Source organism: Bidens hawaiensis, unplaced genomic scaffold, assembly GCF_021521415.1.
Source record: "Bidens hawaiensis isolate Kalapana, Puna unplaced genomic scaffold, B.hawaiensis_p1.1 tig00011171_1, whole genome shotgun sequence".
NCBI lineage: Eukaryota > Viridiplantae > Streptophyta > Magnoliopsida > Asterales > Asteraceae > Bidens > Bidens hawaiensis.
Window position 1 is genome coordinate 516,237 of NW_027491865.1, and position 14,933 is coordinate 531,169.

The 14,933-nt window shown below is 38.8% G+C and overlaps 2 protein-coding genes across 2 annotated transcripts in view; one reads left to right on the top strand and one right to left on the bottom strand.

Moving 5' to 3' along the window:
- LOC143537320 (uncharacterized) overlaps positions 1–14,933 on the top strand; it is a 239,718-nt gene that overhangs the window by 193,279 nt on the left and 31,506 nt on the right. The window lies entirely within an intron of this gene.
- On the bottom strand, positions 2,594–7,207 carry LOC143537316 (nucleobase-ascorbate transporter 12-like). The gene is made up of 9 exons (XM_077031110.1): positions 6,675–7,207; positions 6,019–6,116; positions 5,767–5,937; positions 4,567–4,667; positions 4,266–4,401; positions 4,109–4,159; positions 3,701–3,988; positions 3,090–3,611; positions 2,594–2,990 (listed from the first exon to the last, which is right to left on the bottom strand). The coding sequence occupies exons 1-9, from the start codon at positions 7,108–7,110 to the stop codon at positions 2,769–2,771; spliced, it is 2,025 nt and encodes a 674-aa protein (XP_076887225.1). The 5' UTR covers positions 7,111–7,207; the 3' UTR covers positions 2,594–2,768.

The following is a 14,933-nucleotide window of genomic DNA, read 5'->3' on the forward strand; positions in this document are numbered from 1 at the left end:
AGTTACGCCGATATCCGTCGTAAGCCGTTAGAGTTCAAAGTCGGTGATAGAGTTCTTTTGAAAGTTTCGCCATGGAAAGGCATAGTTCGCTTCGGCAAGAAAGAAAAGTTAAGCCCTCGATTCGTTGGACCCTTTGAGGTACTTGAATCGCATACCGATTGCGACTGCCCGAGGAAATGCAAGGGATACACGATGTATTCCATATCTCGAATCTGCGTAAATGTTTAGCCAATGAATCTCTCTAGATGCCGTTAAAAGATGTAGAAATCAATGAGAACTTAAAATTTGTTGAGCGCCCAATTCAAATCGAAGATTCAAAATTTAAGAAACTCAAAAGACGAACATTGAAAATTGTGAAAGTGAAATGGGATTCCCGACGAGGACCCGAGTATACTTGGGAACTCGAGTCCGAAATGAGAAAGAAATACCCCCTCTTGTTTTTGTGAAGCAATCTCGAGGACGAGATTTATTTCAAGGTGGGGAAGGATGTAACATCACGGGAATTTTGGGCCAAAAAAATGACAAGTTTCCAAAGTATAGGGATCAATTCTGCCAATTTCCAAACTCCAGGGGCTAAAATGAAAAATCTGATTTCTTGTCCTATCGCGGTACGCGACGGGACAAAATACTAGCCCATCACGGTACGCGATGGGGCTTGGTCAAAGTTTCTAGAAAGAGTCAACAGCGTACGCGATCGCTGTTGAGCCTACGTCATCGCGTACCGCGATGACGTGGCCTGACACGTCTGACACCTTTTCACCACGTGCCACACGTGGCACGACGTCCGCCACGTGTTAACACGTGGCACACCGTCTGCCATGTGGCGACACGTGGCAGACCTACTGTCTGCGTCATCAGACCTACGTCGCGGTACGCGACGGGTCCCTAGGGTCCGGGCGCGATACGCGATGGGACCCAAAATTTGCCTATAAATAGCAAGGTCCGGGTTTGATATGTTCACACCTCACAATCAGTTTACAATCATCTCTCTACTCTCTCACTAAACCTCGAAATTTGTGCCATCGATCCACCTCGAAAACCGTGCCCCGATTCCTCAATAAACGTGCCATACCTAGATATTCGTACTACTCCCCGACGACGTTCCGAACAAGAAAGCGGTGAAATCGGTTGACTAATTGAATCTTTACTAAAAAAACTGACTTGACTAACAAAACTGATTCGGTTGAATTGACTTGTTCAATCTTGACGATTGAATATAAATAGGCTATTATGAGTTCGAGCAAGCCGCTATGGTGAAATCGGTAGACACGCTGCTCTTAGGAAGCAGTGCTAGAGCATCTCGGTTTGAGTCCGAGTGGCGGCATGCCATCTTCTAAAAGATTTCCAATAGATCCTATAATAAAAAAAGCTACAAAGATAGTTATTAAATCGTTAGCACCGCATAAAAACATTCCTCCTATAGTAGCTGTAAATACGAATAAGAGAAACTTTGTTATAGCCATTTCTGTACATTCAATGTACTCTACGGATAGAGGAATACATAGAGTTGAACATAGTGAAATAAGAAATTAAAAGATTTCGTTGAAATTGTTCGTTTGGAAATTTCCCGAAAAGCTAATCATAGGTTCCTCTCTTAACACTACCAAAGTTTTTTCAAGGGGGGTTATCTTGACGTAGGTTTGCCTCTGGCCTATATTAACTTAAGTGAAATGAAGTCTCTATCGCTCTACTTAAAAATCAAATATGAAACTTCATACACCTTAAAGTTCATAGGACGAAAAGAGGTTTTTTTGAGGCCCTGATACTCAGCCTAACATTGATTAGACTAGATATTCACCTTATCAATATATCAAATCAACGATGGGGTCTGTTTGGCACCTAACTGGGCACCTAAATCGGACCGAACCCTTGTCAGGCTATTGTTCTCTTCTTCCCTCAAAGTTATCGAGTAAGACATCGATTTATCAATAAGATCAATTTTTTTTATTGCATGATGCACTCCCCTGAAAAACATCGGCGCACGTGTAAACGAGGTGCTCTACCAACTGAGCTACAGCCCTTAGTGCTTGTAATACATATTTTATTATGTAGATAATTTCTTGTTAAGATGACTATTCTATGATCCAAGATCATATTGATCGGTATTGCTTCTAAGTAATATGATCTTTATAATCCATCGACGGCAGAAGTCCAGTATGTCCCCCCTTATTCCCGACATGCTATGGTGCCCCGGGGTGGGTAGGAGCGGGTCGAGTCCGTATCGCCGCGGAGATTGGGATATCCCGACTTCCAATTCTTATACCCGATTTTAAAGGTAAGATATCGACCTTTGATGGGGGGCTCTCACAGGTCTACTCTTTTGGTTTTCTTGTGAAGATAAATGACCTACTTAACTCAGCGATTAGAGTAATTATTCAAAGAGAAAGATCTCAAATATCTGGAGTTTGTCTTTGTATATTATAGGGATGATCCGAAGGTACGGAATGTGACTTTGCTTTATGTCAAAGTCTTCAGTGATTACGAGATTCATTTTGGTTCTTGTAACTGGAACTTCAATTCGACTCATTGCCCTAGTTTTCTCTTCAACTTCCGCTAATAAGTGGTCCTTATGACGAAACAAATGCCAAAATAAAACATAAGAAAAACGCGAACCAAATAAAAACCAAGAAATTTCCAATTACAAACTACATACAAAGCATCGAAACGGTTTAACATTACAACACCGATCTCTCTCCAATGTACAAACAAATCTTGAATCTCCCCACCTACAAACAAGCATTTCGTGGCAAAACTTTCTTGGCCCGTCTCTAGAGCCCGACCCATCTAACCCATCTGAACAACTTTCCAACTCTAAATGGCAACCCATAGTCCTTAACAACTGCAGGTTCCCTTCGAGCCGCATCTGGTTCAGACCACACATACACCCCTCGTTCTTGCTTACTCCCAGGCACCGTGTTGTCCAAAACCACTGCCACTAGGAATGCAATCACCATGTGCAATGACAACAATGTGTTCATCACATAATTTAACTGTAACCGTAAAACAACAATGTTAAAGACACTATTTACTTCAATAATTTATATAAAAATGGTAGCCAACAGGTAGTTAACATATTTCATAATACATACCCCTCCATAATGTGAGCGGAAGGGACCATGCGAAGCGACAATGTAAGGCTGAAAGTAGGTAGGGACGGGTGAGTTAGAATTTGGCGAGACACCGTATTGCTGAAAATAGGCGGGAACCGATAGCGAGAAAAAGAAAGAAAGCCCGATGATAATGATATTCCGCGAGCTTCCAGCCTCACTGTAACGCAGATTCGATAAGCCCAATGCTGTAAGCATGGCCCACATTATGCACAGCAAGCCCGCAACCATTACTTGAGGTATTGATGCAATAAACCCGCCAACTTTACCTACAAAGGATAATACTATCAGAAAACAAGCGCCCAACTCAACTGTCGTGCGACTCCCCATTTTAGTGACAGCAATCGTGTGCACATTTTCAGTTAGAGAAGTTGAACCGGTCCCGGTGCCCCATAAGCCAGACAAGATGCTACAAAAACCTTCAAGACCAATCCCACGGCTCACGACACCCGGTGTAGGAGGCCTAGACGCCACCAATAAGGATGACGCGTGGTATGACCCGACCTATAAAATTAAAAACCAGTTTCATTACTTCAATCACACCAACGATTGTGTAGTAGGTTAACTAAAAGAATGACGAATCTTTAACTCACTGAGTCAACCGAAGAGATGACGGATACCATGCACATTACAATAGCCATTTTCCAGTTGAAAACGGGTATGCCCCATTGTAACGGGTACGGGATTCTAAACCACGGTGAGGATTTTAAAGCGTGAGACGTATCAGCTCTGCAACTTTTCATCCTGGCCACGTGTTTTCTGCAGTGATCGGATTGCATATTTGAAGTCGGTATATTTACATCACAGCCATCATACTTGTAGGCCCCTGCTTCGGTCAGAAGGAAAGACATAGCCCATGTAATTGCCAGACCCAATGGTACCTGAAAACAGACATTAGAGATTTATAATTATGTTATATATATATATATATTACTATGCCATATATATATATATATTACTATGCCACTTGAACGAATAAAAAGAGTGTTATGTTTACTTACAGCATAGATTAGAAATACGCGATGGCCCAAGACAGAGACTTTGCGGAGATACTGAAAGACGATTTTAAGGTTTTATAAAATTCAACAAGTCACAAAATAAAGTAGAAATAAAAAGACGAACCGAGGTTAAAAATGGAAATGAAGCAAGAGAACATACTAGTGAAAATGTAATAACCAACATAATCTGCACAACGCCAATTTCAAGGCATGCACCCATTTGTGGGAAACCGTAACTGTAGAACGAAAGTCCGACAGCAGCAACAGTTGGGGATACAACCACCGGGTTAATTAATCTGAAAGAGGAACACACAAGTTGACGTTAGCTTGGTTGGTAACACAAGTTTTGGATTTTTAGATATGAATCATAATGAGTATATGTTGACTTGATAGAAAGCATTTCATTAAAATTAACCGTTTGTACAGTGTTTTAAACTTTGTAGCGTAAAACAAACACACACCTCAAGAGTAGTGTCATTAGTCCACTGTATCCAAGTAATGCTTGAAAAGCTGATGCAATGATTATAGCCCCCTGTAGCTCTTTCATTATATGCTTGAAATTCTGTAGTATCAAGCACACGTTCAAATTTTTTATTATTTATTTCAGCAAAGCATGAAAATTTCCCGGCAAGATTTTTCTACACATAACTGAGACACTGACAGCAGGGTGATATGATTCAATAAGTTCGCTTTAAGCAGAAGCCTTTCTAAAGTATAGAAACTTAAAGTACAATATATGGTTCCACTACATCATAGAATGGTCCACTATCTTTTGGCAATGTTAATCAATAAGAGGCACACCATTATAATAGTAATCATTATACAACAATGCCGGTAAGACATTTCTATGTATGACGTACAAATATAGTAGTCATAATATGGATGCATCTTCAAAGTAACACTTGAATTTAGTAGTAAAAAATATGACATATGGACCACTTGCTACCTTTCTTTTACTTTTGAGCTTATGTTGGTTACGTTTTCCTTCTTTTTGCGTTTTTACTTAATTATCTTGAGGTGAACTGTCAACTTTGAGGTGTGTGTGGACAAATCAATGCCTTAGCCTCACCGGCTCACCCCTAAGGACTATGAGATAAAAAACCAATTAATTGGTACCAACCGTTGAAATATGTTACTAGTTATAGCGTTAGATCTGTAGTTGGTGTTTCACTTTCGTACGCTACCTAGAACCTCACCTCTAGAGGACTTCCGTGGCCTAATGTCATCATCATCATCATCGTACTCAGTATATCCCACCAATAGCAAAGCTATGGTAGGGTCTGAGGAGGGTAAGATGTAGGCAGCCGTGGCCTAATGTGTGCCTTATAATTAGAGACCTATTTAGAGCCGTCATCTTCAAACCATTTAAGTAAATATAAGCATATAGGTCATAAAAATTTCTATGTACACATGAATGAGTAATATATAGGTATATTTATTTTGCCATTTTGCAATGAGATTCGTCTACCATAAACTAATCCTATCAGATTATATGGTCAGGTCTTCATGGATAATAAAATAACGAATTTTCATGATATTTACACACAAAGCAAGCTACGTGTGTCATCATGCACTCGTGCTGTTAGATAACATAACAAACGTAGTACATAAAAACATCTACTTGAAACAAACTGAATGAAGATTGAGGAGGTAAAGCTTACATTTCCATTCAATCCAAGAAACTCGGGGGACTTTATTATCGCAAGTGCAGGAGCAAGAAAGACAAAAGATGGACCTTGTATGAGCGGCAACCTCGATCCAAAATTCGCTTGTAGAAGCGTAGTCATTCCAGAAACAAAAAGCACAGTGGACACCACCTTCGACATATCCTCCTACACCCACTAATTCTCATCAAACTAATTCAATACAGAGTCTCAAACATAACTTAAAACTTATAAAATCCAAACGCTTACATGGTCACCCCCCATTGCCGGAACAATCACAAGCGGAATTAAAATCAATGATCCCATCATTGACAGATAATGCTGAAATCCATAGAAACCAATCGGAACTAAAGACAAAAGTCACAAAACACATAAATCAGAACAGCATAAATGTATTATTACACATATGAGTCAAATTATCAGTACCGATATTATCGGCTATACTGACCCATATAACACCTATTTTCCCAATATCAGATTTTTAAGCCTCAATTGTCAGTTTTTAGCATTTAATATTAATATTAATATTAATATTTTAAGTCTTAACAAGTTCCTACTTGCTAATTGTTACTGTTAAATTGATATATACATAAATTCCGCACGCTATTATAATTACCAATATCCCACCGCGATAACCGTTACCTCAAATATCAGTCCTTGACCGATATCCGATATATTTCCGCATTAACTACATAGTGTATGATTAAAATTAAATGTACCATAACATTTCGCAACAAATGATCATGTTAAACCCGTGAAATTAAATAAAGCCCAAATTTTTATCACAACAAAATAATAACCTTTAAAATTACATGATACATTAAATACATAACATTAATAATAATAATAATAATAATAATAATAATAATTATTATTATTATAATAATAATAATAATAATAATTACCAAGACCAGGAGTATCTCTGAGCTCATACTTCATCCGCGCATGACGCGTCACATATTCATCATCAACAACCTGCGGCAACGGGTTTTCCACGTCAGCATTCCGAGCCACTCTCTGGCTCGGCTGAGCCGGCGCCGAAGCCGCAATATTATTCGGCTGCCTATTAACCCCAGGCTTCGGCGGCAGCCGAGCAGCACCCAACTCCACCTCCTTCTTCTTCTTCACCGGCTGATCCTTATCCGGCGCCGAGCCGTTCACCGGAGCCGGCGTGGGACGGGGTTGTACGGCTTCAGTAGTGTCAACTGGGTGTGTGGTAATTTGACCGGAATCAGTACTAGCATTGGTCTCGCCGGAGAATCTTGGACGGAATCCGGTGCGTTTGGCCCATGAAGACGGTGGTATTGCAGGTGGGTCGTTGGAATTAGGGTTTTCAGACATGGTTTTGATGTGGGTATTTGTTGTTAATTATCAATACATGATATAAGTAAGTAGATCTGGAGTTAGGGTTTTGGAAGCTAAGAAAGAATAGAACAGATTATTATTATTATTATTATTATTATTGTTGTTGTTGTCATTGTTGGTGAGTGATGAAGTTGAAGATCAGAGAAAGAAAGAAAGAAAGAGTTATAAAAGTTTGAGTTGAGTATGAGCGTGAGTGTGAATATAATAATAATGATAAATGATATTATATGAAGTGATTAAAGCGCGTTTAATATAATGATAAATAATAATAATAATAATAATAATAATAATAATAATAATCATCATCATCATCTGGTGTAGTGATAACAGACTCCTAAATATTCGAATGACTGTTTTTAACACTTCGCTTTCCTTTGAATTTGGACATTCCAACTTGTTCAACGACTCCGCAACTCAAGGAGGAATTCACTAAATCCATGTCTCATTTTTTATATTATTACTTTCGTTACGAAAAGTTGGGTTCTTTCTATCGTTGCTACAACTTTTTTTTATTGTGAAAGTTATTTTTTATGTCAGTCGTAACATCATATTATACAGTGATGATGACTCTCTTTGAAACTTTTGTATGCGTTAAGTGACTTGGGCATTGGGGTGTTTGGAAACTCTAGTTATGTGGACCTTATAACGAGCTTTTGGTGTTTACACGTTGGTCATGGGCTTTTCGCTATGAAAGTTATAGATAAAAGATGGAATTTTTAAGCAAACCACATGGACTATTTGTATAATTTGCTCTTTAGATTATGTCCTTAATTTCTAATATACCCTGTGTATATGTGATGATTAATTTAATGTTTAAATATATTTTTGAAACAACTAAAATATTCATATATATACTTATTTCGTTAAACCTTGATGCAAGTTTTAAAGAATGTTTGATACTAATGCTCATGGTAAAAATATATAATACTATACAAATTTTTGAGGGTTACGTATATAAGTTATTCATGTATTAAAAATGATATAACGCAGTAGTGTGCACTACTACATACACTACCATTTAATAAGTGTACATGCTTTAATATATGTGGGTTCAAGTCTTTGTGGTTGTCGATAAATTTGTAATTTAAGAGTAGACTAGAGAGTGTAGGTTGCTATAAACAAAATAACATGCTTTAATAGACCAAAAACATGGTATATTAATATTGATAACCCACGAGCAAGTGTTTACGTAGATTACATTAGATACATAAGTAATTCAACATATGTTATAAGCTCCATGGTGTTGATATATGCGATTCATTATTGTTCTCTTTTGCTTCATGCATTTATCAAATGTTAGCTATATATAAAACTCACATAGCTGGTGATCTAGACTTGAGCATCCACCAATAGTCCGGAGTCTCTTTGTTGGTGGTGTGGCATTGTTCTCGTCTTTCAGACTACGTGGTATCAACTGTTTACGAGAATGTCATATTTTTGTAGTTAAGATCATTGACAACTGATCATTCAGCTAACTAATTGTAAAGTGACAGCTCTATTTAAAAAAAACAAGAAAATTTAAATTCCTCATGGGCCCCACATATAATTTATTAAAAAAAACAAGATACATATTAAACGTATTAAATGAATACTCATACCTTGATCTTTGTTTTCATACTTCTAACAGCCTAACCGCTTTATTGCATTTCGTTCTTTCAATAACGTCCTCTTTTCCACTGAACTAACCACCCCACACGCTTGTAAAAATCGCCCTCACAACTTGGAACATATATGATGTGAGAGATCATTTACATGCTTTATTATCTTGTCATGAATAAGAAGGCTAAGGTGTGAATGATTCATGTCCAGTTAGGGATCGTCTTCGAGCTTGACTTGTTTGACTTAAGAACGATAGAGGTCGAGGTCAGGTTTTATTTCTCTATCTAAAATTTAATATGATCCATGAGTAAGATGGCAAGCGAAGCTGAACCATGTGGAAAAACTCAAAAGGTTACGGTTAAGTAATGGGATAGGTATTCGAGAATGAAACCACAAAGGATAGTATTTTTCATTTTTGAGCTTAAGGGGTTCCAACATCCAATTTTTTTTGTTTTATTTTATTTCATAATCAACTTCTTGAATTTATCATTATAAAATACAAATATTTATTGTATTGAAACGAAAGTTGATCTATATTAATTGTAATCCAACCAGCGGGGCTTGCCCCATAGCCAGGAACATGATGGATGTCTCGGGTTTGAATCCTGATTCTGACCAGATTTTAACCAAGCATTAAAACATGTCGTGCCTTCGGGTGAGGCGACTCAACTGGGTTTTACCGGGATCGCCAAGCCAAACTCGGATGCCAGTGTGGATCCCGATCATGTTAACATAGTTGGCTTGATTGGGGTGACGGGGCGCAGCGTGTTCACGCAACAAGATAACTTAACTGTGAAACTGTGAAAGTCACCGATCGAAAAAGAAAATATTTATTGTAATCCACATCATATGGTTTCAAATTATTAGTTTGGTAAGTACATACATTAACCCGTTTAATATATAATACTACTAAAACATGTTATGTAATGCATATTTTGTTTAGTCCATTTACTACATACCAAGGCTGTACCAATCTCAAGCCTCCCATTTCTTGGTGGTGATTTTCATAAGACCATATGTAGTCATAACTCTTTATATCCAGGCATTATGCGTCATGTGACGCTCAGTCAGAGTTATGATTTTTTACAAAAACAGGCTGTAGTCATAACTCTTCACCACTAGGCATTATGCGCCACGTGGCGCCCAGTCACTTTTACACTTTTTGTTTTTTTTTTAATTTTTAATAAGAATAATCAAATAACAATAATATTTTATTAAATAAATATTACATGAAAATAAAAAAAAAAACTATTCGTCGTTGTCGTCGTCGTTATCGTCTTCGCCCTCTTCGTCGTCGTCGTCTTCATCGTCGTTTTCATCGTCTTCATCGTCGTCGTCGTTGTCTTCATCATCGTCTTCATTGTTGCCCTCGTTTTGATCATCGTTTTCACCAGGCAAGGCCGATACATCCAAAGATGTTGGACCAAATCCTCCTTTAGTGCGTTATGTATCTCTCTTGACCGCACGGAATCCGAGTTTTCGAGTTGTTGCTCCATACTTGCCGGAGTCCGTGGTGGATTCGGGTCCGGTATGAAAGTTGGACATATTGCTCTTCCCTCGTCCTCGATGATCATGTTATGCATTATGATGCACGCATACATAGCACATCTCATTCTTTCTAAAGACCACAGGCGACAATGATTTTTAACATAATGCCATCGTTGTTGAAGAACACCAAAACACCTTTCGATATCCTTTCTCGCAGACTCTTGCACTTTCTTAAAATACTGTCTTTTTTCATCCATCGGATCTCTGAATGTTTTAACGATTATCGCGAACTCTGGATATATTCCACCACCCAGATAGTACCCATGATGGTAGAAGTTATCGTTAGCCCAAAACGAAGTGACGGGAACGGTCCCAGATATGTAACTCTCCATCATAGGAGACTGCTCTAAAACGGTTATGTCATTGTTGGAACCGGGAACACCAAAGAATGCCGATCAAATCCAAAGGTCGTATGAAGCGATCGCTTGAAAGCTGACCGTTGATCCCTTTTGGTCACCTGTTGTGAATTGACCTCGCCATGCAGTTGGACAATTAGCCCATTCCCAATGCATGCAATCTACACTCCCTATCATGCCGGGGAAACCATGCACCCTTGTATGTACCTCGTAAAGACGTTGTAGATCGTTGACATTGGGCTCTCTCAGATAATGTGGTCCATATAGTTTAAATATTCCTATATTTTACAAAACTTTTATAAAATAAATGATCACAGTAAACAAGTGATAAACTATTTAAAAAAAACAAAACAAAACGTACCGTAACAAAAATACTCCAAGGTGTCCCGAGTTGTTTTTTCGGCCATCTTTAAATACTCGTCGTTGATGTCGGTCGTGTTTCCGTAGGCGAGCACGCGTACGGCTGACGTAACCTTCTGAATAGCCGTGAATCCTAGCGTCCCTCGAGCGTCAGGCTTTTGCTGAAAGTAATCAAACTCACGCTCCAAATCATTAGTGATGCGCATAAATAAATTTTTAGACATCCGAAAACGACGCCTAAAGGTCTTCGGGTTCTTGTATCTCGGCGAGTCGCGGAAGTAATCCGCCATCAACCAGTTGTTGGCTTCAGCACGATCTCGTTCGATATATATGCTCTTTTTGAAACGGGGGGTGGAGAGCTAATCGCACTCGTAACGGAACTAATATACTTTGTCGCAAGCATAATCGCACTCGTAACCGCCTGTTCCTCCTCCACGTCCTCAGCTTGTTGGTTGGGCCCGAAAAACTGTTTATATATAGATGGAGGATCCATATATAGTGAATTTTGTGTAAAGGAATTATAGAGTTGTAGAGTTGAAAGAGAATTTTTATAAATTTGATGAGTTTTGATTGGGAATTAGTTGGTTTAATATATAAAGAAATATATTTTTTTTTATTCTCAAACGGTAACATGCAACGGTCATTTTTTGATTTGTGTGTCATTCCTGCGCGTTTTGTATACAACGCAGCAAAAAAAATCATATAACGCGGGGGGGGGGGGGGGCGATGTACCCCCCGCGTTTTCCTCCAAAACGCAACTCATAACGCACCCAGTACGGGTGGTCTAAAAAGCATCAATTAAGAACGCAATGTAAGTGAGAACATACTTTGGCTAAGGGTAATGGGGCTTGGTTGAGCCCCAAAGGATCCAATCAAAACCTGACACGTAGGCAATGACATAGCCCTGGATCAAGCCCCTCAACCAAGCCCCAGAGGGTGTAGTGGTCTAGGTGATCAGGGGATTGATCCAGTTTTTTATTTATTTATTATTTTTTGTTATGCACACAATTATAAATTAAAATACTTCATTATAACATAAATAAAAAAATAAATAGGAAAATAAAAAATACATATAAATAGCGTTTTTATTTTTGTGTCGCCAGTTCCTTCCGAATACGATCTTTTTCTTCCTCTGTTAGCGCTTGGTCGTATGGCGGTAGGTGACTAAAGTCTCTGGCTAGAAAAGCCAAACTCTTGAAATGGTTTCTTTTATGTCGACTTCACCAATCGAGAAGATGCCACTTGACAATTACTTAATTTCTTTTTTATAGTCGTCATCAACAACTGTTTTTTTCCCACGATCCCTACCCGGAGGGCGGCTACAACCTTGGTCTTTCTAATGACCTTCGGACAAGTTTAGATCGAAGTCAATTTGATTCTCCGACCCGCTCGAAGAGACGTATGTGCCGGACACACTAGTTTTTGTACGTTTTGCCCCATCGGCCACGTCCTCCGCACATAGTTCAATCCATTTCGAGCACTTTCTTAACACCTCCCACAAGTAGCCCTCGTCAAACGCCTTCACCACCCCGCACCTCCTCAACACCTTTTGTTTCCATTCATCACAAGTGAATTGGTAAACTGCGAGATCATCGAACCCGCTCGGCCGCATTCGGTTAGCATTGTGGTTATGTATGTTAGTAAACAATCCTACATATTTACGAGTATCGGTCCACTGACCCGATATCATATTATCGGCACGAGCCCTACTCCCCACTTGATTATAAAAACATTCCCGAACCTTGGCCCAAAAAACTCTAGCTCTTTGAAAGTCGGCTACAAAATAAATAACAAAAAATGTAATAAGTACACACAAAACTTAAAAGATATATTAAACATAAATTCACGAAATAATTTACCCGCGTTCCGATTTTGGGATATTTCAATCCAAGATTTCGCCAACGCAAGTTTCTCTTCTTTAGACCATGGAGTAGACTTCCGCTTCTCCGGTGCCGAAGGACCATCCGCTTTGCCGGTTTTCTTCCCCTTCTTTTGTGGGATCGTTTTGCCGGCTTCTCCGGTGTCGGCTTCGATTGTGTTTCCGGGACTGAATAATCGGATTGCGACATATCCATGAACGCTTGAAACGATTTGTTGTCCATGTAGTTCAATCCCCCGGGAAATTGAGTGTCGTTGATGTTGATATTACCGTAACCCGAGCCTGACATGGTTTTTAACTTGAGAGATTTTTAAATTATTAGAGAGAAATGTAGTGTGAATGGTGTGTTATTGTTATAAAATGGGGTAGTTATATATAATGGTTTTTTTAAAAAAACAAAAAAAAACATTTAAATAGCCAACGGCTATTTTATCTAATATTATTTAATACCCCCAGCTAGCCAACGGCTAGTTTTGCCCCGCGGTCTCGGCCACGGGACTCGTTCGCGCCCCTGATCACTTGAGGGGTGTAGTTGTGTTCGCGAGCCACCTCACCCGCCACCTGAACCGCGCCCCTCCCATTACCCACGGCCTTACATAGTTACATTCATAGTATGATAATAATTTTAAGTACCATTTTCATTCAAATTGCATTCCCATTCCCACACATCATGCATACTTTATAAACTATACAAGTAACAATAACATACCATAAAAATGGTACTTAGGCTATGAGCAGTGGAGGGGTTACAATTGGGGGTGAATTGTGACACGTGGCGCCCAGTCAATAAATGGTGTGAATTTGTTTTTGAGGTTTAATGGTGTAGAGGCTATAAGTTGGAACCATAATATCTTTTTTTATTATTTTCTTTTTATAATTAAACTAACTAAATAAAAACCAATTTATTTTAATAATTAAATAAAAATGTATTAAAATTAAAAAATAAATACAAAAAAATACATCAAACTAAAAAAAACACACAAATAATAAAAATAAATTATAATAAAAAAACACACCACAACAAAATACATATAAAAATACAAATAAAAAAACTAATTTATTCGTCTTCATCTTCGTATTCGTCCCCTTCCTCGTCGTCGTCCTCCTCCTCGTCTTCGTCCTCCTCTCTGTCCTCCTCTTCGTCCTCAACGGGATGATTATCCCACACGTGTTGAACCAAATCCGCCTTCAGTTGGTTATGTATATCACTTGATGTGAGCTGGTGAATGTTATACGTTCGTTGGTCTTGGGTTGGTTCAGGGAACTATTCTTGAACGCTTCCTGGTATATAGGGTTGACATATTGCTTTTCCCTCGTCTTCTAAAATCATATTATGCAATATGATACACGTATACATGGTATCGCTCATTTTTGTTTTCGTGTACATCATATATACGAGTCATGTCGTTTGAAGTAGGAATCCTCAGAAAACGACGAGAGTATAATTGTATTATCCATATACAAATAAATTATTAAAAAATATTTATATTAAAAACAATAGTTAATACAAACAATTTTAATTTTACCGATGCAAAAATTCTCCAACGCATCTCTCGTTGTTTTCTCAGCCATCTTTAAATACTCGTCATTGATATCGGTCGTGTTGCCGTATGCGAGGATGCGTAGAGCCGAAGTACACTTTTGGATGGCGGAGAATCCAAAATATCCTCTTGCGTCGGGTTTCTGTTGAAAATACTCATACTCCCGCTCCATATCTCCAACGATGCGCAAAAATAAACGCTTGGACATCCGAAAACGACGTCGAAACATAGCGGCGTTAATTGTAGGTGTGTCGCTGAAGTAGTCCTTCATCAAACGAGCGTTCGCTTGCGTACGATCCCGAAGGATATATGACTGTCTACGTGGTGCCGTAGACGGAGCAGAGCAGGACACCATGTTATTGGCGACGGCCCGAACCGCGTTCGTGACCTCTAAATTCTCTTCCGCCACTTGTCGATGAATCTGATGAATTCTTCGACTCTCGTTAATTAACTGATCCCAAATCTCGGCAGAATTCGTGGAATCCGGGAAGCTCATTGAGTTTGAAGAAGTATGAA